The sequence below is a fragment of the Mus pahari genome, chromosome 13, assembly GCF_900095145.1.
Source record: "Mus pahari chromosome 13, PAHARI_EIJ_v1.1, whole genome shotgun sequence".
Taxonomy (NCBI): Eukaryota; Metazoa; Chordata; class Mammalia; order Rodentia; family Muridae; genus Mus; species Mus pahari.
The window spans coordinates 10,215,038-10,242,879 of NC_034602.1; the positions used below are offsets into that span (position 1 = coordinate 10,215,038).

The window sequence follows — 27,842 nt, forward strand, 5'->3', positions numbered from 1 at the left end:
GATTTCTGAGTTCGAGGCCAGCCTGGTCTACAAAGTGAGTTCCAGGACAGCCAGGGCTATACAGAGAAACCCTGTCTCAAAAAACCAAAAAAAAAAAAAAAAAGTGGTTGCTGTGTAATCATGAGGACTACAGTTCAGATCCTAGCCTCATGTCTAACAAACTGGAGGCCTGTGCTCTCCTAGAATATGGAAGCTTGTTGGCCCCAGGTTCAGGCAGAGCATACACAAAGCCCCGGGTTCAGCCAAGTCTGGTGATGTTGTGTGCTCACGCGCATGCACGCACTGGTGGCCTTAGAGCTCTGCTTCTCTGGGAGAGTTTTGTCTTCAGCCTGCACACACCAGGCTTCTGCCCAGAGTCCAATGGAGCCGCCCTAGAGGGCGCTAGTGCACGCAGTGGCTCACCCTTGGCACTGGGCATAGTGCCACCCGGACTCCCCGGTCACCTAAGGGTAAAGCTCTGCTAGAGTCTTGTACGTGCACGCAATGAGACTTTCCCCCATCCACCCACTCCTTTGTGTCTGTACAAGGAAAGCCTACAGAGCCCTTAGAAGAAAGGATTTCTCTCAGGACGGAGGTTGGACCGTTCTGGACTCCCTAGCGGAAGGCGGGCACCAGCCTCCGAGGGCTCCTCTCCGCCACCAGCTGGGGAGAAAACTGCCAAGGCGTTCCAGACGCTCCCCTCCCTCTCACCCCGAGGCCTGGGCAGTAGGACTGGAAGCTGCCGGGAGACAGGATTGGCCGATGGCCTCACGCCCCGTCCGGAGAGCCCCGCCTGCCTGTCTCTCGGTCCCTTTGCTGTGCCTCGGGGAGGGCGAGAGGAGGGCGGGGCCTGGGAACGTCGGGGAGGTGGAGAACGGAGATTCAGGGCTCTAATTGGTCGTAACATCGGAGGCGGGCCTACATGGGCGGGGCGACCTCCGGCCCCGCCCTCCTTCCTAGGCTGCAGCCTCCAGCGTGCCTCCTGCGTTGCATCATCTCCAGCCTGCAGCGGCTCTGAAGGAAAGCTGGGCGCGGCGCGGTCCGCTCTGCCTCGGCTCCAGCCCACAACCCACGTCTCCCTTTTATCTTTCTGAAAACTGTTCCTGTAGGGACTCACAGAGCTCGGGAGCCGCAGCTGGCACAGGCCACTGTCTCAGCCTGATCCATTCATTCGAAACCGGTCTTTTCTCCAAGTTCCTTGAGTGTTACCGCTTAGAGCGGCGGGCAGCGACATGGAGAAGAGCGGCGAGACCAACGGCTACCTCGACGGCACCCAGGCAGAGCCTGAAGCCGGGCCCGGAACGCCCGAGAAGGCGACGGGCAAAGCGCAACGCTGTGCTAGCTTTTTTCGGCGCCACGCACTGGTGCTGCTCACCGTGTCGGGAGTGTTGGTGGGCGCCGGCATGGGCGCGGCGCTGCGGGGGCTGCAGCTCACCCGCACGCAGATCACTTACCTGGCCTTCCCCGGCGAGATGCTGCTCCGCATGCTGCGCATGATCATCCTGCCGCTGGTGGTTTGCAGCCTGGTGTCGGGAGCCGCCTCCCTGGATGCCAGCTCCCTCGGGCGTCTGGGTGGCATCGCTGTTGCTTACTTCGGCCTCACCACGCTGAGCGCCTCTGCGCTCGCCGTTGCTCTGGCGTTCATCATCAAGCCAGGGGCGGGCGCGCAGACCCTCCAGTCCAGCGGCCTGGGGCTGGAGAACTCAGGGCCTCCTCCGGTCTCCAAAGAGACGGTGGACTCTTTCCTTGATTTACTCAGGTAATGCTCTCCACCCCGCCAAAGGCACGGCGGGAGACGCCACGTGTACTCATCTCACCTAGAGTTAATTCAGTTACTGTTGGCCTATAACACTAAATTTCAAATTTACGTCTGGGTTACGTGCTGGCCACACCTTTAAAGACTGGAGGCCACAGCTTTTGGCTGGAACGGGTTTTCCGTTAGGTGGGATGTTAAGAGTATACCTTCTCATTTGTGCGTTACTCCTTACACTGGCCTCTCTCAGTTTTGTTTGTTTGTTTTGTTTCGTTTTTTAATTGTTCTCATTTTCTCCCCTACATCACCCCAAAGCTTCCAGGACATTGAGTGACTTTCTCCAGCTTTAGTCTGAGGTTTTCTCTGATTCAGCCTTTGGTCTGGAAGGAAGTTGGCAGTTTTCCGCAGAATTATGGATGTGTCCAAGAATAATAAACCTGGAGTTAGTTATGCGGAGCCCGTTGCCCAGCCATGCGACGGCCTCTCAGGCTTAGGTCAGGTTGCGGCTGTTCTTGGTCAGGACCACAGGGCCGAGGGTTATTTCTTTGTAGAAAGCCTGGAGATCCAGAGGGTTGAGACACGCACACCTTTCTTTGCTTGTTTTTTCCACTCAGGGGTTGTATTTCATCCCCTGGGATGATAGAGTGTAGTTTTCAAAGCTTCACCTCTCCATTTCTACACTAATCCAAAGTTCACAGTTGGGGAAACATCAGTCTGCAGGCGTTTACTAATGTAACCAGGTTCGTCTGAGCATCGAGTCCAGCTGGCTCGCCTTCCAGCTTTCTGAGCCTTAGTGGTATGTTTTGTCTTGAGTCATTGGGCAAAGCTCCTCATTGCTGAGGTGGTGAAAACCAGAGAACTCTGGGCAAGTGACTTGTCTTTCTCCTGTCTCCTTTTCTTTATGTGGAAAATGTGACAGCTGTCTGCCACTTCAAGAGTTTGTTCATCTAAAACAAAACTAAAAACCCGAGACATGGTATTGAGGGGAAAAATCTGAAAAAGACCAAAAGTTCCTGCGAACAGAGCAAGTGGAAGTAGCCTGCGGGGACTTTGATGGGACTGTAGGCTTTGGTGCCCGCCAGGCGGCCTGGTAGTCCAAGAGTCTTAAGTTTGAGATGTAACTGTAGATGTGTTCAGAGAGAGAGAACCCTACTGAAGCCCAGAGCAACTTTGGTTTGTTCTGTCCTCAGGGAGAGAAGACAAGTATGGGGTTTCAGGGTTCTTTTTGTGGAGCCATCTGTGGCCCAAATGGGAGTATGATGTTCATCTATGTCTCTCTATGGTAACACGGGAGCCTTAATGGTGTTCTTCCATCTTTGAAAAAGGAATTGACCGGTAATTGGGGGTGGGAGGAGTGAGAACCACTTTATGGCCATCACCGCAAGAAAGGGCTTACAACTTACTGTTTTATGGCCATGGTTTTAGACCCAAGCCCTCTAGCTCCTGCTTTCGAAGTGAATGGTGACCCAGTGTCATGTCTCAAGGATCAGTGTAGGTGTAATTTCTCAGAGACTAGGGCAGCCCTTGTTGCATCTCCTCGGAAGAGCTTTCCATGGCCTGTTAGGATGGGTAGTATTTTCTAATGCTTCTACTAGCTAGCTGCACTTGACCTAGAAGTTCGTGGTAAGGGCAGGGCATGTGGTACAATCCTGCTTCCAACCCAGGAAATGTAGGCAAAGATTAGGGCTAAGAGTGTTTGGGACACTTAGGAGGCAGGGTTTGAGTCTAGCCTGAGCTACTAGGGACACCTTAACCAAGGGCAGGGCTTATGCTTTAATGGTAGAGTGCTTGTATGGCCCTAAGTCTGACTCTCATGGGGCGGGGCGGATTAGGAGATCCATAGGTCTTCTGCCCCATGGTTCAAGGCTTGTTCATTCCCCAAGACGAAATGTATAGTAATGTCACTGTCTCAGAAATGTTTGCTGAGAGCCAAAAGGAGAACCAAGAAGAGGAACTACCATAAGCCAGGTCGGTGCCCTCTCCCTCGAGCTGGGCATTTGGATGAAGCACTTAAGTGAAGGAAAGTATGCCTGTCTCTGCTCAGAGTAGCTTATGACAGGAAACACACCCAAGCCACCTGGAAATGCTACCTGGGTCAAGGGAATCTCTGGGTCAATTGTTTTTCTTTTGTCTTTTTTTGTTTTGTTTTGTTTTTTTTGTTTTTCTTAAATGAGATTCTGCCAGGTAGTGGTGGCACATGCCTTTAATCCCAGCACTTGGGAGGCAGAGGCAGGCGGATTTCTGAGTTCGAGGCCAGTCTGATCTACAGAGTGAATTCCAGGACAGCCAGGGATACACAGAGAAACCCTGTCTCAAAACTCTTCCCTCCCCCCCCCCCAAAAAAAAAAATTAGACTTCACATTCTGGCTGTCCTGGAACTAGCTCAGGCTGGCCCCAAGCTTAAAAACATACATATACACAATATCGTAATCAGCGCCAGCTGTGCAAGTCTACCATCCCCAGGCCTTCCTCGGCTTCCATCCTTATAGGGGGTGCCAAGATCTGAAAGGAGAAACCTTTGTTAACTAGCTCTGAGACAATAAACACCGGGGCTGATAAATACTTAGCAGGTATACATACTATGCCTTATCCTGTTCTGGAGTCTTTGAAGTTCCTGCAGACTTAGTAAAGAATTTTTGAACTTAAATAAAAGGAAACACTTCTGAAGCAACAGCAACAAAAAAGAGCAAAAGTTCACTATTTTATACTCTTATATAGGACGGGGAGACACACACCACCTTGACAATAGATCAGAAGGACAAACCGCACCAGATGTAGACAGAAGAAACATTTTTGAAGTTTTTCACACTGAGCTGTGTGTGTGTGTGTGTGTGCAGCACAGCCGAGCTCTCCATTTGCCAGTCCAGATAAGCTTTACACCTGTTTGCCTGTGTAAGTCGTGTATCCAAGCGATGTGTTGCCACACTGAGCAGGCATGTCCATTCACTCTCTCCACGTTTGGCCTGAGGGACTGAAACTCTGGGTTGAACAGCACACTCTGTATTTTTGTGGTTTCACTTTGGCCCATAGTAAGAGACATTTTTTTATATTATGGCATCTCGTATATACACGCCTCCGTCCCACACTCTCAAACTACAGCAAGTTACAACGGAGGGTTTTAAGTGTGGTACATTGATTGCTTCTAACATGCTGATAAACCCAGTGAGTTGGTTTTGTGGCCAGCTCACGTGTGGAACACTTTGGCCTAGTACATCAATGGTGTTCTGTAATTCAGGTAAACTGGGTTGCATGCAAGTCTAGATGCGATGAAGAGTCACGTCCCAGGGTCAGAAGCACACCACAGCTGGGCATGATGGGGCAGCCTGTGGGAGGCAGAGGCAGGAGGACTGGCTGTGAGAAACTGTATCAGAAAAACAAGAAACACCTTATGCAGAAGGATGATTTGGTATTTCAGGTCTCAGAACAGCATGTGTGTACTGCACAGTAGGGATAGGCACTGGTCACGTGTAGTTATTTAAAGGAAGTTAAGGTCAGTTAGAGGAGGGCCGTCTAGGATGCACAACCCCAGCACTGCATAAAGGAGATAAAGAAGCACTTGCCTGTGATCCTTGCACTTGAGAAGAGCAAAAGTTCTAGGCCATCCTTAGCTACATAGTCAGAGGCTAGCCCAGGATACATGAGACCCTGTCTCAAAATAGAATAATAATACATTTACTTTAAAAGTATGTAAAACTTTAATTTCCTCAGTTGTATTGTTAGCTGATTATCAATGTCTAATCTGGGTGTTTCCAGGCTATTGGCCTCTTATTTGAGGATCTAAAATAAGGGTTTATACTGATGAGCAAAATAGCAAGGAAACGCTATTCAGAAGCTAAGTGAGTGAAACTTCTTGCCTGGCAAGCAGCTGTTGCTGGGCTGCAGGGGTGCTCCGGCTAAGACAAGCATCTGTGTTGGAAAATGCGAGAGGAGAATTGTGTTCTTCTCCTGCGGCCGTGGCCCTGGGAGCCAGCCTCGGGGAGGCCCTCCCAGCCCCTGGTATACAGCACCCAAGGCACTGAACGAAAGGAGTTTTAGGTGAGTCCTGTGATGGTTAACCTTGAGTGTCAACTTAATCAGATTAAGAAAAACCTAGGAAATGAGTGAGGTGTGCTCCTAAGTGTGAGTTTCCAGATCATGAGTTTTCTGATGTAAGGAATGGTCTAATTCACTGACGCATTCAAAGTCTGAATGGACTGTTAGGGGCTCTGGGAGTGTAGACACTGCAGACAGTGTTCTAAGGAGCTGTATCTCACCCCGTGCTGGACCTCTTCCACGTTCCCTGACTGCTGTGATGCGAGTAGCTTGAGTAGCTCGCTGCCACACTACACTGAACCTTAGAAACCTTGGAATCGGTAAATAACCCCTCCCTTCACGTGGAAACACAGCTACAAGGAAGCTTGTAGCATACTGCCCGAGGGCTTGAGATCTGTGTTGTAAGCTAAGTTTGGTCATTCTGTATTTGGAATCTTCTTTGCAGTTATCACCATACCTTTCTGACTTGGTTTAAGGTGGGGCCCAGCTTAGACCAGGATGATTTTGAATTCCTGATCCTCCTATACTACCTCCCAAGAACTAGGAGTACAGGCCTGCCTCTCTCTCTCTCTCTCTCTCTCTCTCTCTCTCTCTCTCTCTATCTCTCTCTCTATCTCTCTCTATCTCTCTCTCCTGTCTCTCTCTCTCTCCTCTCTCTCTCTCCCTCCCTCTCTCCCCCTTCCTCCCTCCCTCCCTCTTTCCCTCCCTCCCTTTCTCTCTTCTTTCCATTCTTTCTCTCTTTCTTTCTCTCTCCCTTCCTTTCTCTCCTCCTTCCTTCCTTCCTTCCTTCCTTCCTTTCTTTCTCTTTCTTCTTCCTTCCCTTCCTTCCTTTCTTTCTCTCTTTCTTCCTTCCTTTCTCTCTTTCTTTCTCTTTCTTTTTCTCTCTCTCTTCCTTTCTTTCTCTTTCTTTCTCTCTTCCTTCCTTCCTTCCTTTCTTTCTCTCTTTTTCTTTCTCTCTTTATTTCTTTCTCTCTTTCTTTCTCTCTTCCTTCCTTTCTTTCTTTCTCTCTTTTTCTTTCTCTCTTTATTTCTTTCTCTTCCTTCTCTCCTCTCTCTCTCTCTCTCTCTCTCTCTCTCTCTCTCTCTCTCCCTTCCTTTCATTGGTTTGATTTGCTGGAGTGTTAGCTCCCTGTGCTTACTCAGCATGTCTTTACTTTGGCTTCTTTTGCTCAGGACAGTGCTACCGAGATGCTCTGTTCTGTGTTGGTCCCTTTTATTGCTGACTGGTGCTCCACTGTGTTGATTTATCACTGTCTCCTTATTCATCTGTGATGGGCATGGTACTTAGGGCCTTTATGAGTAATGCTGTCATGCATACAGATCCTCCTGCAGATACATATTTTTGTTTCTCTTGAGCAGACATCTGGGTGCAGAAGTGCTGAATCATGGTGAATGTATTTTAACTTTATCTTGTACTGCCAAAGTACACTATATCCTTTTGAACTTTACCTTTTTTTTTTTTTCCTTCGTCAGGAGTTGTTCTTCTGTCTGTAGTATTGTCTACACCCCTTTGTTTCTGTTGAATCTCATTGATGGTCTTAAAATGAACTCTGTTAGGATTCATTCTGGGTAAGATGGTACAGGGTTACGACTCATGATTGAGAGATTAGGCAGGGCAGAAAAGAATTTCAACCAAGGGCTGTACCCCTTGTAAGAGGGTCTGTTTCTAAGATGTGAGTGGAGTCTCCTCATACTCACCTAGGAAGCAGCCACTCCTGGAGGATAGGAAGCATTTGCAGGGCAAATTATTTCCAGTGGGGAAGGCTTTCCTAGTTAGGGTTACTCTTGCTGGCATGAAGCACCGTGACCAAAGCAACCTGAGGAGGAAGGGGTTTATTTGACTTATGCTTCAAATCACTATTTACCTTTGAAGGAATTCAGGACAGGGTCTCAAACAGTGCAAGAACCTAGGGGCAGAAACGAATGCAGAGGCAGTGGAAGAGTTTCCTGGACCACCAGCCCAGGGCTGGCACCACCTACAATGGGCTGGGCCCTCCCCCATCAAGCCCTAATTACAAACATGCTCTACAGCTAGATGGATTGAGGTTCCTTCCTTCCAGATGACTCTAGCTCAGTGGTTTACAACCCTCCTAATGTTGTGACTCTTTTTTTTCCATGTTGTGGTGACCTCCCCCCCCCCCGCACACACACATGAAAACACTACTTCATAACTGTAGTTTTGCTACTGTTATGAATCGTAATGTAAATATGTATTTTCCAATGGTCTTAGGCAACCTCCACCTGTGAAGGTGTTATTTGATCCCCAAAGGGATCTCGACCCACCTGTTGAGAACTGCTGGTCTAGTTTGTGTCAAGCTGACATAAAACTAGTCAGACAGAAAATGCACATTTTCTAACGTGGCAGTTTCCATAACTTTCCTTTCCTCAGAGAAGGAGAACCCTCTGGCCAACTGGGTCTGGGAACCAAGAATTGGCAAGTAGTAGGTAAAGACCGGGAAGGTTGGCACAGGCTCTCTTTCTGCTCCTGAGGAGATTAGCAAATAGAAGGAGATGCGGGACCTAGTCACATGGAGATGGGATAGGAAGTTGGTTTTGTAATGGAAGGAAGTAAATATATTGCTTTTCTCAGATAGACCAAAGACTACCCAATATAAGTTGCTAGTTTATCTTTCAAAAAACTAAAAATAAAATGAGATTTTATGAAACTCAGGCCAGTCCTAAATGCACTCTATAGCCAAAGATGACTTTGAACTTCCTATCTACCCTTAGCCACTAGGGGCTTGGCTATAGGTTTAAATGGGGCTGGGGACCAAATCCAGTTCACATGTGCTGTCAACTGAGCTTCATCCCCAGTCCACATCTGCCTATGATAAGAACTTCTCACGATCGTCGACAGTTAGTTCTCCTCTCGAGCAGGTGTACACTTGCTGATTGTTCTTAAGGATGCCAAAACTAATTCAGGTTTCACAGACCAGTAAGTGTGGAGAGGCTGTGAACGCTGGCTGTCCTCTGGGAGCACAGTGAGAGTCCTAAACAAGGTTCCGCTTTGATTTTCATCTCATTTAGATTGTTGATTTGTGTCTTAGCTATCTAGGAACAAATGGCTGCAGTACTGCAGCTTAAACTCCCATGTAGGTATAATCCCGGAGATCTGCGGGGTGGGACTCTTGGTGTTCAGCTTCTATCTGCTAGAGGACAGCAGTCAAGGCATCCGCTAGCTCTTATCTGGAAGGCTGCTGAGGGGAGACTTTGGAGGTCCTGTGGCTACTGGCAGGATGTAGCTAGCTGAGGTTTTGACTTGGAGCCATGGTTCCTATTCTGCTGTTGACTGGAAGCCACCGTCAGTTCCTCATAAAGTAGGGCTTTTCTAGAATAGCTGCTTCCTTCATCCAAGTGTGTGAGCCCTGAAAGACCAACAGGAGAGTGTGCTAACTAGACAGAACGCTACAATTTTAGGTAACCAAACCACAGAAGGAATGACCCATTCATTACTTTTGGTGCATTGTACCGATTTCGAGCACGTCATAGACTCCATCACCTCAAGGAAAGTGGATTGTGTAATAATGAACACCAGGAGGCTATCGTAGGTTGCCCACCGCTGGGTCACTACACCTGCCTATCTCAGAACCCCAACACCATATATTCTGCATATGTGCATGTTGTAGGTTTTTCTGCTGGCTGAACAGCCTGTCTTACCTTCTTTTCCTGTTGCTATGATAAAATACCCTAACACAAAGAAACTTAGGGGAGGAAAGGTTTATTTCTGCTCACAGACAAGGTATAGTCCGTCAAGGTGACAGGAGCTTGAAGCAGCTGGTCACATTGCAACCACATCAGAAGACAGAGTGGCAAAGGAATGTGTGAAACACACTTTCTCTGCCTAGTAACCCCAGAAACCCAAGTCCAGGGAATGGTTCTACCAACTTTTAGGCTGTGTCTTCCCACCTCAGTTAGCCAAACTAAGATAATCCCTGACAGGAATGACCAGAGGTTCATCTCCCAGTGCTCCTAGATCCCTCCCAGTTCATGATTAACTCCACAGCTCAGCTTGCCCACAGGAGCAGGAATTGGTGGGAAGGCCAGCACAGGGTCTTTTATTCTAATTTGTTGTTCCTACTGTAAGTATATAGCTGGAATATGGTATTTTATAAGTCAAGGCCAGCATTCTACACAGAGTCTTGCTCCAAAGAGGATATTCCCAGCACTTGGGAGGAAGAGGCAGGTGTATCTCTGTGATTTCAAGGCTAAGATTTTGGACTCAACTGGCTTTCTGAAAACTCATTTGTTTCTTTGTTTGTTTGATCTCTCTCTCTCTCTCTCTCTCTCTCTCTCTCTCTCTCTCTCTCTCTGTGTGTGTGTGTGTGTGTGTGTGTGTGTGTGTGTGTGTGTTGCATGTGCAGTACATGAACCCCAGAGATCAAAGCTAGGCATCTTCCTCCACAATCACGCTCCACTTATTTGTTTGTTTGTTTGTTTTTGCTTATTTGTTTGTTTGTTTTGAGGCAGGGTCCCTCTGTGTCACCCTGGCTGTGCTGGAACTCGATATGTAGACTGGGCTGGCCTCTAGCTCACAGAGATCCACCTGCCTCTGCCTGCGAAGGGCTGAGCACTACACGCCCATCTCCTTCAGTCTTGGGACTCCCAGCACTGGGATCTCAGACTCACATTCCTGCTTCTGGCTTTCCATGGGATTTATTTTAGGTCCTCATGCTTGAGCCAAAAGCACTTTACTAACTAAGCCATTTTTCCCAACCCCTATTGTCTTAAAAAAAAATAAAATAAAACAAACAAACAAAAAAACCAAGTGCTTTCATCCAAACATAAAATCCATTCCTATACGTGTATTTCAGGACATCACAATGACTTTATTAATATAAAAGAAAAAAGGGAAATATTACAATAAAATGTGTTCATTTTATGTGTATTAATGTTTTGCGTATGTGTATTGATGTATCTATGCACCACATATGTGAGTTACAAAAGGTTGTGAACTGCCATGTAGGTGCTGAGAATTAAATGTGGGTCCTTTGGAAGAGCAGCCAGTGCTCTTAACTGCTAAGCCATTTCTCCAGTCTTCCAAAAATGTGCTTTATTATATAAATGCAGGGCTCTATCAATGGGCAGTGGTTAAAGTGATTGCTGCACATCCTGAGGCTTTCAGCACCCATGGCACAACCAGGCATCCTACCTAAGCCTCTAACCTAGCTCTGAGGAGGAGGTGAGATGGGATTGCTGGGATTGGCCAGCTCCCAAGGCAGTGGGAAACTTTATCTTTCAAAATAAGGTAGTGGATGTCTGACTTCATGCATAACCACACAGTGTCCATTTGTACAAGCACATGCATCCATGTACACACACACACACACACAGTAAATATGTCTTTATAAATATGTAAATTCTCTAAAAGAGGTTGGATCCTTATTTCTGGTTTAGAATTGCTGCTGAGAAAGCCCCGGCTAAGGAGCCAGCTGAGTGCAGACTGATAAGTCAGTGCAAAAGGGAGGACTCCAAGCTTAGGGCTTACCACTGGGGCTTCAGTTTCTTAGCAAGATGAGTAAGTAGTTCTTGGAAACTTTCAAAACAAAACAAACTGTTACCCCATAATTTACATAGTAGCTGTATTCCTGGAAGGTGTGCTCAAGGTGTGAAAGGAAAAACAAAATCTCTTGGTTGTAGTTAGTCCAGGCTCAGGCAGGCAGGTATAAATGAAGCTATTGTTATGCTGAACACTGGGGACTCTACAGGCTTTGAGATAGTTAGTTGTATAGGATTTTGTTGAACTTGCCAGGATGAATTTCTGGCCCCTGGTACCCTCCCTTCCAAGATCTCTCAATTCTATAAATGGATCTCAACTATTGTAAAACAAACCAGGCCCATTGGTTAAACAGGTGCGGTGATGTACGCCTATAATTACAGCACTTGGGAAGCAGTGGGAGGAAGATGGAGGGTTTAAAGTCAGCTGGGACTATATAGTAAGACCTTGCTTCAGCATTAACTAAATAACAATTGCTGAGGCTGGAGAAATGGCTCAACGGTTGGAGGGCTTGCCGCTCTTGCAGAGGACTATCCCGAAGTTCCCAGTGCCCACATCAGATGACTCACCTGTAACCAAAGGTCTACAGGATCCAGCACCCCTGCTTGGCCTCCATTGGTGTGTCTGTACACATGTAAGTGCACACACACATACACAATTAAATAATAAAAGTACATCTTAAAAACAAACGAGCAGAACAGAGCTGGTGATGCATAGAAGAACCCACAGTTTAACATCATCCCTGCTACACAGTGGGTTTCAAGGCTGTTTAAATAAATGTTTAAAGAGTGAGCTGGGGTGTATCTCAATACTAGGATACTTGCCTACCATATGCAGGTTATAGAACCGCAATTCTTAAAACCCACACGCCTGACAAAACGCTTGCTTTCTTTTTCCATAGAAACCTGTTCCCTTCCAATCTTGTGGTTGCCGCATTCACTACGGTAAGGTTTGATACTTTGTCAATTATATGAATCTTTGGTGGAGGAACTGTATAAATTAATGCACCAGAGTTTGAAGTATGGGACGGAGGGGTCCTAGGGTAGCCTGTCCCCAGACCATGAGTGAGGCTCATTAGGAGAAATGACCCTGAAATCATGATCAGGCCTTGAAGCTGGAGGGAGAGAAGAAAATGGTCAGTGTATGTTAGGATCAAATGACAGGGTCGTGGAGGGAAAGAGAGGCTTACCTGGAGAGGAGCTTCATTAGCAGTGAGAATAAGAGAGTTGGGGGGAGGGGCGTCCTCCATGAGGAAGATGTGGGGGGAGGCCAGAGGAGCATTTGTTTTTAGATATGCCAGAGCAATCCAGAGGGATCTTGTTATAAACAAAACTTGGTAACACTAGGGTCAGTTTTTGTAGAAGGATATTTGAAACAACAACAAGAAGACCCTGTAGGATGTAGAAAGGGTGCTTTAAGATCCTTTACATCGTTTAGAAAATGCCTTCAAACCATTATTTGGAGACTGTTTGAAACATTATAGATTTTTCAGAAATCATACTTTTATTCTGACTATAAAGGTAGCATGTACATTTTGCCAAAAGTGGGGATGGGTAACTTGTTTATATAATGTGAAGTTAAAAAAAAAATCTAGAGCTTTGGGTGTTGGTCACAGAAGGGATGGGTGGGGTTGGTCTCCCTGCCACCCCAATCATGGGGCAGCTGAATACATCTGCCTCTCTGAAACTTTGATAAAGCAGAGAGAAATCAAAGCTTTTGAAACACGGTCTCAAGCAGGTGCTCAGGTCTATAGCTCTCTGGGTGTCTGGCAGTTCTGTAGCCACGAGACCTCCGTAGCAGGGAGAGAGATGCAGTGCACACCATAAAAAGGTGCATGTCTTCCCAACTCACAGTAGGACCACTCAACCCACAGTAGGACCAAGGTCTGGGAAACTTGGCCTGAAGACACTGCCCTACCTCATGACCCTTTCTCTGGAGTTGGGCAGCTCAAGTCAGATTAGAAGCAGATACCGAAGAGCAACCACACTTAGGTCATTCTGGAACACAGTGGAGCATAATAGATAAATGAAAAAAAAAATGTGATGAACTTGTCTTTCTGGAATTTGTGCCAAACTTCTTAAACAATATGAAACATGAGCTGTTGAAGGAGCAAACTGTCAGCAGGAAATAGTTTACCCTATTGCCCAAGGAACACATGGAAATTCTCTGTTCCCTCGGCCCCCAAATAACCCAACAGCTTATCAAGGGCTTGCTGCCTGAGTGTTAATGTAACCCATGGCAGCATGCAGAGGTCAGCATCCGGCCAGCCAACTGCAGTTTGCCTGGCACACCCACTACGAATAGTAGCAGCAGTAGACCAGGACCTTGCCATGCCCTTAGTGCCTCTGGTGGGTCTTTAGACCTGTTCACTAATGATGGGTTTTCCTCCTCTTTATTAGTCTGCAACCGATTACACAGTGGTGACCCATAACAGCAGCTCGGGGAACGTGACCAAGGAGAAGGTAAGGCTCTTCAGGAGATAGCTTATGGAAATGTGTGGAAAGCAAACCCGCTTCCTTAATGACAGACAGCCACATGTGTCTGTTACTTACTGGGGTTGGAAATTGGGGGTCTGAATGGAATATTTAAAACTTCCTGGGTAGGTTTGTTCCTTACAGCACAGCCAAACACCAGAGTCGGGAGCTAGTTCATAACATCCCTTCTAGCTAAAATGCAACGGAGGTGTGTCTCAGCATAACCTACACACGGAACTCAAAAAACTAACATGATATATGGGAGAAAAAAAATAACATAACCCCAAACATATTTCACCATGCGAATAAACAACTTAGAACATATAACAACAGTCTGGTATACATGACTGTACTTGGAATTAGTACATTTGGACTTAAAAGCAGTGAGACCTGGTATTGGGAGAGCACAGTTGTAATCCCAGAACTTTTGAGGCTGAGGCAGGAGAATTGTTGTGAGTTCTATGATAGTCTAGGCTATACAAGAAGATTCTCCCTCAAAAATAAAGTTAAAGCTGGGCGTGGTGGCGCACACCTTTAATCCCAGCACTTGGGAGGCAGAGGCAGAGGCAGGCGGATTTCTGAGTTCGAGGCCAGCCTGGTCTACAAAGTGAGTTCCAGGACAGCCTGTCCCGAAAAAACCAAAAATACATACATACATTCATACATACATACATACATACATACATACATAAAAATAAAGTTAAATAATAAAGTAAAGCCAGAGTGGGCTGAGCATGGTGGTGTGTGCCTGTAGTTTCAGCTATTGAGTTGAGGCAAGAGAATCACTCGTACCCAGGGATACAGGCCAGCTAGGGCAACATAATAAAGATGTGTCTGCTGTAGAGTCCTACGATCTCAGCAGCAGGGAAGCCGAGACGTGAGCTCCTAGTCAGCTTGAAACTAGGGCTACAGAGCTGAAGTGCCTGTTCCAGAATAACGGAAGTTCAGAATAAAAAGGGGTTAAGACAGAATTCAGCCTAATATTGTTAGTACATTTTTTGCACATGGGGGGGGTATGTTAAGTAAATACTTTTCTATCTATCTGTATAATAACCCAGAGTGCTACAGCTGTGTCTTCAAGTTGCTGTGTTGTACCAGTGATCTGAATTTTAGTTCTTTGTCTGTCAACACACTTTTTCTTTTTAAGATGTATGTATTTATTTTATGAATGAGTACACTGTAGCTGTTTTCAGACACATCTGAAGAGGGCATTGTATCCCATTACAGATGGTTGTGAGCCACCATATGGTTGCTGGGAATTGAACTTAGGGTGTCTGAAAGAACAATCAGTGCTCTTTAACTGCTGAGCCATCTCTCCAGCTCCCCAAATCATATGTGAATGCATGCTTTGTCTGCTTATGTGTCTATGCACTAGATGCATGCATTTGCCCACGCAGCCCAGGAAAGGAAGGGCATTGGATCTCCAGGAACTAGAATTCCTGGCAATTGTTAGTTGTCATGTGGGTAGTAGGACTTGAACCCAGGCCCTCTGGAAGAACAGCCAATATTCTTAACCACTGAGCCATCTCTCTAGCCCGATACACTTTTCTAAAATGGTAAATAACACTTGGTAAAGTTAGAACAAAATGATGTTTTCCTAGACTTTACACTAAACTTTGGAGAGTTTGAGTCCTTTGAGTACATAGAACAGAGTCAAGCCAGGTATAATGGCACTTGGGAGGCACAGGGAGATGGGTCTCTGAGAAGGAGAGCTGACTCTGAAGCATTGTCCTCTCTGGCTCCCATGTGTGTGTGCATCAACACACAGGTGCCGTGGCATGTGTGCGCACACAACCGGGCATGTAAAGTAAGTAACTTAAAAAGCAGCTGCTGAGAGCTGGAACCCGAGCTTAATCCCAGAGACCGAACGGGGCTATCTGGGGTTTTTACCATGTTTCCTATACATCACTTTATGAAGGTTTTTCTTCTTGTTGTTTAGAATTACTTTATTTGTTCTAAATTATTCTAATTTATTTAGAATTATTTTAGCTATTATGTGTCCATGTGTGGGTTCTATGCTTGAGTACAGCCATCTATGGAGACTGGAAGAGGGTATTAGATCCCGCAGGGGTGGAGTGTCACGTGGTTGTGAGCTGTCTCTTGTAGATTCTGAGAACTGAATTCCAGTCCTCAGTCCTTCAGAACACCGGGTTGTCTCCCCAGCCCCTGTTTGTTTGTTTGTTTGTTTGTTTGTTTGTTTGTTTGTGAGATGGAGTCTCAGTGGCCTTGAGTTAGAATCCTGCTGCCCTGGCCTCCTGAGGACTAAGCTCCACCACCATCAGATCCTGCCTGGTGGCGATGTTTTGACAGGATGGGATAGATGCTTGTTTACTCTAAACAGCCTGCAGCCGTGGAATTCAGCATTGCTAGGGACACAGAGGCTCTGTTATGTCTACACATCTTTTCCTCTTTTCTTTTTTCTTTATTTTCTCTCTGTCTTTTTTTCCTTCTTAGTTATGGTTTTTAGTTTTTCATGACAGAGATTCCTGGCTTTCCTGGAACACTCTGTAGACCAGGCTGGCCTCAAAGTCACAGAGCTTGGCCTGCCTCTGCCTTCCCCAGTCACCCAGTCATGTCTACACAGCTTCAGTGGGTGATTTTTTCTTTCTTTTTTGGTTTTTCGAGACAGGGTTTCTCTGTGTAGCTCTGGCTGTCCTGGAACTCACTCTGTAGACCAGGCTGGCCTCGAACTCAGAAATCCGTCTGCCTCTGCCTCCCGAGTGCTGGGATTAAAGGCGTGCGCCACCACGCCCGGCTTCAGTGGGTGATTTACTGAAGACCCTTGGGGAAAGCCCACATGGCTCCTGAAAAATCTCGTGAGACTTGTATAAGTCTCACGGGAGGTCAGTTTAAGATCCGAGACGCAGAAGATGAGCAGCCGTGGGAGATGGCAGTTATGGTCCTTGGGTCTCTGAAGGAATGTTCTAACAGCCAGCTTTTCTGTTTCTGTTTGTTTCTGTTTTGTTCTTTTGAGACAATGTCTTACTTTATAGCCCAGGCTAGCCTCAAAACCTCAGTGCTCCTCCCCCTGAACCTCCTGAGTGCTATGATTACAGGTGTGAGCAGTCATTCCTGGCTGTGTACTCTCCAACTCAGTCTCCTGCCGTTTTCTGCTCCTTTGTTTATAACTCACGAAAAGTTGGAAAGAGCACAAGCCTTTGGTTGTTCTGCAGTGTTTCAGACACTGCACAGATCCATTCTGCTGAACTTGATTCCTATCTCTTCTGATCTGCAGATCCCCGTTGTAACAGATGTGGAAGGGATGAACATTTTAGGACTCGTCCTTTTTGCCCTGGTGTTAGGAGTGGCTCTAAAGAAGCTAGGCCCCGAGGGAGAAGAGCTCATCCGGTTCTTCAATTCCTTCAATGAGGCCACAATGGTGCTGGTGTCATGGATCATGTGGTGAGTGTTGCTCTGCCGTCTCTTCTTCTAACTGGCCCCTGGCATCTATGAAAATTTTCAGTACTCTAGGTTACCCTCTGGGACACCTGCCCCCATGCCCGGTGTCAGGTTGATGAAGCATAGCCTGTCATGGTTCAGAAAGCAGTGGACCAGGGAGATGGCTCGGTGGGCAGCAAGCCTAACCAGAGTTTCATCTCTGGAACTCACAGTGGGCGGAGAAAACATGCTCAAAGGTTGTCTTGCAACCTTCCCATGTACCCACATAACGTTCTCTCTCCCCCTCCCTCCATGTCTCTCTCTCTCTCTCTCTCTCTCTCACATGATGATGATGATGACAACAATGACAATGATGATGTTTTAAATCTTTAAAGAAGTGATGCAGTACTTTCTCCTCTTGGGTGGGTCTCCTAGAGAATGGGGAGCACGAAGTTTCTGTTTGGTGTCTACACTGACCCTGGACTCACATCAACACAATCCATGTATGAGTTCCAGAGTCAGCTCACATATGATCCATGTATGAGTTCCAGAGTCAGCTCACATATGATCCATGTATGAGTTCCAGAGTCAGCTCACATATGATCCATGTATGAGTTCCAGTGTCAGCTCACATATGATCCATGTATGAGTTCCAGTGTCAGCTCACATATGATCCATGTATGAGTTCCAGAGTTAGCTCACATATGATCCATGTATGAGTTCCAGTGTCAGCTCATATATTTACCATGTCCAGTTTGCTGTCTACTGCATAAAATAAGGTTCTTTTATCTCAAAATGATAAACTTTAAACTTCAAGGAGATCGTGGGTAAGGCATTTTACAACAAGGAGGAAAAACTTATCTCTCCCCTGCTTAGGTAAAGCTTGAAATGGTCTTTTATGAAAGCTTTTAATTTATAAGTATTTCTTTGTGTCATATTAAGGAAAGGATGGTTGCTCAATAAAAACCATTAGTTTAAGTCCTGGCTAAAACTTACCAATCTGACCACCTCCTTCACAGCAACTTCTGAGAACTCAGACTAGTTCCAGCCCTCAGATCTTAAAAGCGTTTCCTGTCTTGGTTAGGGTTTCTATTGCTAAGATAAAACACCATGACCTTAAACAGCATGGGGAGGAAGGGGTTATTTTAGCTTACAGTTTCACATCCCAGCCCAGTCCAGCAGGAGGTCAGGGCAAGACCAGGAGCCAGGAGCAGATGCAGAGGCCCTGGAAGGGAGCTGCTTACTGGCTTGTCCTCATGGCCTGCTCAGCCTGCTTTTTTTTATAGCACCCAGGACCACCTGCCTCAGGGTAGTGCTGGCTAAGGTCATCTGGGCCCTCCCATATCAATCATCACCAAGAAAATACACCACACCACAGGCCAATCAATTGGGGGCATTTTCTCAATAATCTTCTCTCTTACTAAGGACTGAGCTAGCCTGGGACAAGCTGACATAAGAACTAGCTACCACATCACCTAGGCAGACCTCTGAATTTTAGTTGTTATCCAAACTGATGCTATCCAATAGTTGTTAAAAGCTAGTTTATGAAGCTGGGCATGGCGGTGCATGCCTTTAATCATCCCAGCACTTGGGAGGCAAAAGCAGGTGGAGTTCAAGGTATGAGTTCAAGGCCAGCCTGGTCTACAAAGAGAGTTCTAGGACAGCAATGGCTACACAGAGAGACCCTGTCTCGAGAAATCAGCCAAACAAACAAACAAACAAACAAACAAATAAACTAGTTTATTCCGTCACATACAAAGTATCTCTTATTGTCAACCACTAATGATTGCAGAACTTCTCTCTCTGATGACTTAGGTACCAACTGGACTGGTATTAGGAGAAATTTGAATCTGACGAGCCAAATCATGATCCCACGAGTGGCATTTCTCTTTCTCAGTGTAAAAAAAAAAATCACATAAACCAGTCCTCACTGCATACATGCCTCTTTAACTGTTGTTATTCTGGGGAAAGAACTGATATTTGGCTTGGATTGGCTTGGTTCTGTGAGGCACTGTCTCATGAAGCCCAGGCTGGCCTTGAACTTGCTATGCAGGCAAGGATGATCTAGAACTCTATATCCTGTGTCTGGATCTCCCAAGCACCAAGCACTGACAGACCAGCTTTACCACATCCCACTTTAGAGTCCTTATGACTGAAAACAGTGTGTTTGCCCTGTTTAGAGTGTGGGCTGGTGTGCAAGCAGGCAGTTCACGGAGAAAAGCTTCCACGAGCAGTACACAGCCTGAGGGGTGTCTCCCCCAGTTGAAAATCGAGTAGTGTCGAGTTGGTTATCAGTTGATGAGAGTGAGAACGGGGTTCTTATCCCCAGAACTTTAAGCCTCTAGAGCTGCCCTTCAAAGTTGTGACAATGAAACTGGCTTCCTGACATCTCCAAAAGTCTTTCCTGGGTTGCCATTGGTGCGGGAGTAGGGATGGTGGCTTCAGGAATTGGCTGGGAACAGGAATTGACCAGCCACTTCAGAGAACAGTTCAGCACCATTTCCTAATGTTTAAAATGCACAACCTCCAAATCGGCAGGCTCCCCTTGACGTCCTGACCCAGAGCCCACAGGCACGTGGGCACACACAGACAGGCAGGTCTGTTTCCAAAGATGAGCGCTTGGAAGGACACCCAGGTGCTTCCACTGAGGAAATACTAACCACAAGGTCCTGAAGCTGCACAATAGTGTGTCAAGGGCAGAAACAACTCAAATGTCTATCAGTAGTAGGCGGGTGGAGAAACAAAATGTGGTATATAGAGAAATGGAGAGTTACTCATAACTACATATAACTATAATGTAAAGGCATGAGGCTACTGAAACAAGCCGTAGACAGACAAGCATGTCTGTTCTGCTTTTGTGTGGCTACGGCAGTAGTCACCCGAGGCTGGCTGGGGCAGAGAGCTCGGGAGCCGCTGTATATGAGAGCAGAGCTTCCTCTGGAATGACAGAGTCACCTCTGGGCTGGGTGTGGGAATGGCTGCCCAACAATTCAGATATACTCAGTGGCGATCAACTTTGCATACCGTGAATGTTTAGATGCTAAATTTTATGTGTGTTCCATCATGATTATTTTTAAAGGCAAATTTCTAAATACTGATACAAAGATCTTGTAAGCACGTTGTGGGATGCGAGCCAACTCAGACTGAAATTCAGTCCTGGATCTCTAGGCACGCCAGGGATTTCTCAGTACTCAGGGGGCTTGTCTGAGGGGCCCGGCTTGAGGGTGATGCCTGAAGGGCCGTGTCTGGTCCTCAAGAAGGGATGTATGCTTATTTGAAGATGAGACTTAAAATTCCTAATACTCCCTAGATTGTCCCTAGAAAGAAAACTCAAGAAGCCAGTCAGTCACACTGGTCCCCTCTCCCCGGGGCGCTCGGGGCTGATGTGTGAGACCTCACACTCCTCACAACTCTGCTCCCCTTGAAATCTGAACTAGGAGGTGTTATTAAATATAAATTAAAATTTATAAGTTAAAAGACAATTGTGGAATCGCTACTAGATTGATATTACATTTACAGCACCTGACTTTTGTTCTTTGTAGTTTCTATAATTTATTCCTTTTCTCCCTTTAAAAGGAAAAAAAAAAAAATCTTCCTCTTCTGGCAGTGTTCCCAGAATATCATTGTTAATGGCTTTTTCCCACGGGATCATGTCCTCCAAGTCACAAAGAATGTAAAGCTTTCATGGAAGCCCCAGGCTCTGTTGGTCTCGTATCACAGCAGCTCTGTGGGACCCTTGCATTTCTGAGTTCTCAGGACAAGTCTCGGCAAAGCGAAGAGCCAAGCTCATCGTCGCATGCGCAGAGCCGTTCATCTTCAGTTCTTTGCCTTTTGCCATGTAGTTGGTGGCAGTCCGTCAGTTAGGGACAATGCAGAGCCAGGTACAGTGACACTCAGGAAGCTGAGGCAGGAGGATCGCAAGTTCCAGGCTAACCTGGTCTGTATAGTGAGACTTTGTGTCAAAGGAAGGAAAGGGGAAGAAGGAGAGGAAGGAGAAAAGAAAAGCTAAAAGGAAGGGATGATACCCCAGAGGGAGGACATCTAAGTGTGTGGGAGCACTCACCCAGAGGATGAGCATCTTCATTTTTCTCAGTCACCCAAACTGTTTATTTAAAAATAAGTCACCCCAGCCCCTCTCTTGTGTGTGTGTGTTTAGAGTTCCTCTGTGGAGAAATGGGGACGATCCAGTTGAAAGTCCCTGGGAGGCTCAATATCTCCCAGTCTCACCACCTCCCTGATGACTATCTATGCTCGTTCCTAGGTATGTTCCTATAGGCATCATGTTCCTGATCGGAAGCAAGATTGTAGAAATGAAGGACATCGTCACGCTCGTGACCAGTCTCGGGAAATACATCTTCGCATCTATGCTGGGCCATGTCATCCACGGAGGCATCGTTCTGCCTCTTGTCTATTTTGCTTTTACAAGGAAAAACCCGTTCAGATTCCTCCTGGGCCTCCTCACCCCATTTGCGACAGCTTTTGCAACCTGTTCCAGGTGAGTGGGCTTGGGAATCAACTGAATGGGTACAGAGCGAGGTGAGCCCCGTGATTCTCTTGGGAACACTGTGTACTGAGGCAAGATGTGGCCCATAGGGAATCCACTCAAATAATGTGACAAGTGAATCCTGGAAGTCATGTTTGAGTCCTGTGGGACTTGACAGTTACACTGACAACTTTGAAAGAAATCTGGCTGGCTTCCCTCATTTGGAGGGAAGGCGGCCGGACACGGGCTGAGCCTCCACACCGGTGTGTTCCGGGGTCTGAGCTGAGTGGTGTTCACCTGGCTGGGGACCGTTTCCATGCGTGGTTGCTTCCCTCCCCATCTCTAGCTCGGCAACCCTTCCGTCTATGATGAAGTGCATCGAGGAGAACAATGGTGTCGACAAGAGGATCAGCAGGTTCATCCTCCCCATTGGGGCCACGGTCAACATGGACGGAGCAGCCATCTTCCAGTGTGTGGCCGCAGTGTTCATTGCCCAGCTCAACAACGTAGACCTGAACGCAGGACAGATTTTCACCATTCTGTGAGCCCGTTACTCTTCCCTACATTGTTAGGCCTGGCTTAAAACTTCGATGTGTGTGTCTGCAATTTCCTTTGAAAAGGGATCCAGTCCTCTGTGTCTCGTCTGTAAAGGTGGGCTGGTGAGAATTCATCACAGTCACCCTCAGGATCCTGAGGCTGTCCGTCTTCTTGCTGCTGGGACAGAATACCTGACAGAAACCAACTTAAGGGAGGAAAGCTGCGGGTTAGCTTGTGCTCTGAGAGGATGCAGTCTGCTGTTGTGGGAAAGGCAAGGCAGCGGGAGGCTGTTTGCCTACCTCTGGGCCAATCAGGGCACAGAAGGATGAGTGCAGGCATTCAGCTGGCTTTCTCCTTTTTCCATTTTTATATAGTCTAGAACTCTAGCTATGGTATGGTGCTCCCTACATTTAGGGTAAGTCTTCCCATCCCAGTTAACCTTCTTTGAGAATGTCCCCACAAACACACCCAAAAGCACACCTCACTAAAGCTCTAGAGCTTTCACAATTCAATCAAACTGACAATCCAAGTTATCTGTCACAGGGGCTTCCATTCCAGGACCATCTTACTCCAACGGATAATATGTAGTTGGAGTAGTTGATTTTTGCATTGTTATGACAAGATATTTGGCAGAAACGGCTTAAAAGATGAAAGGTTTATTGGGTCTCATAATGCAGAGGAATTGTGTGGTCCATTCTCGTTTACATGGTGATCGGAAGCTGAGGATACAGGTCAGGACAGGGCGAAGATGTAATCTCCAAACCCCATCCCTTGTGAGCTACAGCCAAGCCCCACCTCCCAAAGACCCCACAGTCTTCAAGTACAGCTGCTAGCTCAGAATCAAGTGTTAAAAACAGCCGTAGGGGACATTTCAGCTTCAAACCATATCCATACTGCCTTATATATAATTTGCACATATTTTCCTCAAACCTTTAAACCATTTCTAGATGATGTACTTATATACTTAGTATGATATAAGTGATAAGGTAGTTGTTGCTATATTGTATCATTAAGGTAATAAGAAAAAATGATCTGTAGATGTTCAGTAGTTAGTTTGTTTTCGGTATTTTAGGTCAGCGGCTGGTTTAATTTGTGAGCACAGAACTGGAGAGTGCGAGGTCTCAGTGTACTTGGAGGATGTATCGTCTCTCATGCTCCCAGAGTGTGTGGTTGTTATTTATAAGTCATGACTGCAATGCTCTGTAATTCCCTGGGCCCCTCCATCCTCCGTCTTCAAGGCTGTCTTTGCTTTGCTGTACCCTAGAGTGACTGCCACGGCATCCAGTGTTGGAGCAGCAGGTGTGCCAGCTGGAGGGGTCCTCACCATTGCCATCATCTTGGAGGCCATTGGATTGCCCACACATGACCTCTCTCTGATCCTGGCTGTAGACTGGATTGTGTGAGTAACCGATACCAAAGACCCTAGAATAAAGAAAGTCTGTTGAGGCCCATGAGAACTTGATGCTCCACTAGACCCGGTGCATGCAGAAAGACTTAAAACTATCTTTGCTTTGGAAGGCATCTGTAGATAAGTTGTCAAAGCCAGATTTCTAACTGTGAGAAGTCAGACAAGAGCCCATGAACATTCACAAACGGTGCGAGAGCTGACCATCCAGGACTTGCTTGTAGTATCCTGTAGGTTCAAGGGGCTGTGCAAATGACGGCAGAGTAGAGTGTCAGTAAGTAGGGCAGTGGTTGGTCCTGGCCTGCAAAGATCTGAGGAATGACTGCCATGCAAGGAGAGTGTGCACACACCCTGTGCTTGGACTTGGGAGAAGTTAGGCAAGAAGGTGACCAGGCTGTCCCTGCAGTTCCTTACAGACACAAGAATGTCTGGAGGTTGATCACCTGAGCCTTCTGATACCTCATGCAGGTATAGATTATACTGTTCTTTAAGAAAGATGACTAAGGCAGTGATGTGGGAATAGCGGGGCTCAAGGGTAAGAATCGGAGTATTTAGCCAGGCTCGTCTGTGTATCTGTCTATCTTGCTATCATAGTAGAAGTCTTACCAGTCACGGTGGAGATTAAATGAGTCACCATTCTGTACAGTGCAGATAACATGGGGCACGTGGGACAGCATTCAGCAAACATCTGTCCTGCTGGGCTGGTCACAGCCAGGCAGAGAGACACTGGCTTCAGGTACCTGGTACTGGTCTGCCATGCTGGGCTGAAGCCTGAGGGCTCTGCACAGAAATGGGGTAAAAGTGTCTAATAGACACTCCTAAGCTTCAGACACCTCCATCCATGTGCCAAACAGACCAGAGCCAGTGAGGGATGCCTGTCTCCTGTTTCTTCCAGCTGCCTCCAGTGCCCAGAGAGGGTATCTCAGGATGCTCAGTCTGTGAGGGAAACATCACCCCTGCAGAGGGCTCCAGTCCTCCAGCGCCCTTGGGGAAGATCACATCATTTTCCCTGTCTTCAAAATGACTACAGAACCTTCTCTGAGTTCCAGTGACACGTGGATGTTGAGCTAACCTGTGCTAAGTAGGCTGTGAGAAAGGCAGGGCTGTTTTCTAAGACAAGCTTGCCCACAGCCGTGGAATGCACGTGCTGTTGGTACCCAGGACTGAAGTTCAAGTGTGCTGTAACACTGAGGGGAGGAACAGCTGAACCCAAAGCCATGTCTACTCTCTTCTCCCCAGTGTGCGTGGTGTTCTCTGCAGCAGGGCCATTGCACATAGCAGACGTCTGTGGAAAGACGGCTGGCAGCAACTAGATGGCATATCAACTCCCGAAGTGTCGAACATGCTCGGGGAACTAGTTTGCCACCTTCAACTGCTCTTTTTCCAACACTTTCTACACTGAGCGTCTGTTACTTTCCTACGAGTCAATGCTGCTCAGAGAAAATGACTTCAGCACAGATCTCTTAGAGGTTTGCCCTCCAGCGTCACAGCCACATCCAGCAGGGCTCCTGACTGGGCTGCTGAGAAGATACTGAACAGGACAGATACTGGAGAAAGGCCAGGCATACAGGCACAGGGAGGCTGGGGTAGGACGGAGAAGCCACAGCCCCCAGGAAGGGTTATTGCATATAGCTGAGTCAGGGACACAGCTGAGTCCACACGTGTGAAGGCACGTTCAGCTCACCTCAGAAGGACGGGTCTCTGTAAGACAGCCGACTTCAGGCCATAAATGCCAACATCCTCACAGAGTAAGGGAAGGGAGGCTTTGCCGTCCTTTCTGAGCCTCACTCACCGGGCTTTTCTACCCCCCATGAGTCTGAGGCATTGGGGTCCTTCACATGGTCATTCACATGTCAGACAGAACACATTTACTCAGAACTTCTACTGCTCCCTACAAGTCAATTTCCCTGTGGCCATCAGCCTGCTTGTGATAGCGCCCTCCCCTGGTGACTCTGGGTATAGCATCGGTCTTTTTTCCTTTTTGTTTCCACCAGGGACCGGACCACCACTGTGGTGAATGTGGAAGGGGATGCCCTGGGAGCGGGGATCCTCAACCACCTGAATCAGAAGGCAGTGAAGCAAGGTGAGCAGGAGCTGCAAGAAGTGAAGGTGGAAGCCATTCCCAATTCCAAGTCTGAGGAGGAGACGTCGCCTCTGATGACACACCAGAACCCAGCAGGCCCTGTGGCCATTGCTCCCGAACTTGAATCCAAGGAATCAGTGCTGTGATTGGGCTGGGTCTTGGGCCAGCCTGCCAGTACCAGCAACCCACCCTGGTAGCCTGCCCCACTGATGTGGGCATGGCCCTCACAGACTTTTCATCTCCCAAGGAAGGCTTTGCCCAATTACCAGGTTGAGAGTGACCTCTCAGCACAGGCGCGAATGCCTCCTGAGCTAGAACACTCTGACGTTTGTCTTGATCTACGTCTCCGTGGAGCTGTGGATACACCTTGAGTCTATTTGGGAACCCCCATGAGCAGCCAGGCCTGAGGGATTCCAAGTTCATGGAGGCCTGGGGAATCAAGGTCGGGGGCGATGCAGATGAATTCTTCACTTTCCCCTGGGAGCGCTGCATCTGGTGCTTTCTGGGCCAACCAGAAGGGTTGATAGTTGTCTGTCACATTGTCTCTGCAGCAGCAGGCACTGAAGAGCTTCCCAGAGTCTTAGACTGAGCTGGAATCTGCTGGGCTGACGCTGGGTTAAAGGATTGTGTTGCACTTGTGTGGGAGGCTTCTAAGGGGCCAGAGGTAAAACAAGTTAGAGAGAGGCCCTGTGATGATTAGCACATCTGGGGGCTCAGCTTGAGTAAACCATAAACTCCGAGGTCAGGAACAGACTGGGGAGCACCCTAAAGAAGATGAGACAATTGTTCCCATTCTAGGCTGAGGCTCCTGCCAACACTTCCCCTGCGTTTCCATTTGGACTTAGCCACAGACCATAGGACCTCCTCCTCTGGAAGGGGTGATGGGGTCACTGCACTGCGGACCTATATTGGTTGGTCAGTCTATTACTACAGTTTGACTAGGTCTTTCCTAAAATGCTGCTGAGCTACAAAATCATATACTCCTCCAATAAACTCACGCGCTAATCAAGGCACAGCTCTGTCCCAGGCCCCTGTCTGGTTTCCACAGTAAACTGCTTGCTTGTGTGAGACCTATGGTTAGTCCTGGGTCTTGCCTCTTGCCTACTTCACTGGGATCTGGTAAGGCCAAGGATGAATCTGTGGAAATTATTGTTTTGCTTCTCGGAAGTCAAGTTCTAACACCTGTAAGTGCCCAGTTTACCTGAGAGACAGATCTCTCCTTGAAGGGTGTCCGTTGGCATGAGCAACTCTCCTGAACTCTTCCTCATACTTCAGAAGCTAAGCTCTGAAGAGTTGTGAAGACATTCAGCGCAGCCTTTTCTTAATGAGCTACCCAACTTCTACCACATTCCTGGGTACCCAACTGTGTTGTTACTCTGAACCCACAGTTTCTGCCAACCCCACCCTAACAAGAGATTAAGTCCCTAAGTCATTGGCTTCATGCTTTCGAAACCTTGCTTTCTCTGCTGTGTTGTCACCAGACCCACACATACTTGGGATAGAGTCCGTTTTAAAATGGGGCCTGTGCCTGAGTGAAGGGGTGGGCAAGGAGCAGAGCCCACAGCCAGGGTGAAGGACAGCTCTGAATCAACTGAGCCACTGCACTCTCCTGAGGGGCCAGGAACTAAGCAGGGAATAAGGTAAACCTTATTCCCAACACAGTTTTTTAAAGGGGAATCAATCACATTGTTGATTATGAGTGAGCATTTGGTATTTTTTCAGTTTCAGTGTATCTTTTCCACTGTATTTACATATACTTTATATATCGTGTGTGTGTGTGTGTGTGTGTGTGTGTGTGTGTGTGTGCTTTTAAGTCCAAGCAAGTTTGAGTTTGGATAAAGGGGAACTAAACTACAAATTATGTCTATGGCATCCTGAAATTCCCATTTCTACAGAATCTTAAGTAGGAGTTGGAGCTGGACAATGGAACCCACTAGCTGGACACTCGGGTCTCAGCCTGGACCCACAGTAACAAATGCTGCTGTGGACGGAGGAAGTTGCTTCTGTGTGACGTGCGTGGGATCTCCCTCTTGGAAGCCAAAAGAAGAGGTGGTCCCATGCCTGCCCGAGTTCTGGCTCTCAGAGAAGTTGATGGAGTTTCGTAACAGGGAAGACACCCCCACAACTGACTGAAATGTCTCCTGGCTATTTTTCTAACATGTTCATCTATTGATGTTTTGTGTATATGTGACATTTGCCTTAAAATGTAGCACAGTCATCAAAA

General features: G+C 47.2%; 1 protein-coding gene across 1 annotated transcript; it reads left to right on the forward strand.

Annotated features, from left to right (window-relative positions):
• The first annotated feature begins 926 nt into the window (after positions 1 to 926).
• Positions 927 to 27,842, forward strand: Slc1a4 (solute carrier family 1 member 4). The gene is made up of 8 exons (XM_021210296.2): positions 927 to 1,738; positions 12,160 to 12,202; positions 13,658 to 13,720; positions 16,968 to 17,134; positions 21,372 to 21,605; positions 21,940 to 22,134; positions 23,395 to 23,529; positions 25,530 to 27,842. Exons 1-8 carry the CDS (start codon positions 1,212 to 1,214, stop codon positions 25,762 to 25,764), a joined length of 1,599 nt encoding a protein of 532 aa, XP_021065955.1. The 5' UTR covers positions 927 to 1,211; the 3' UTR covers positions 25,765 to 27,842.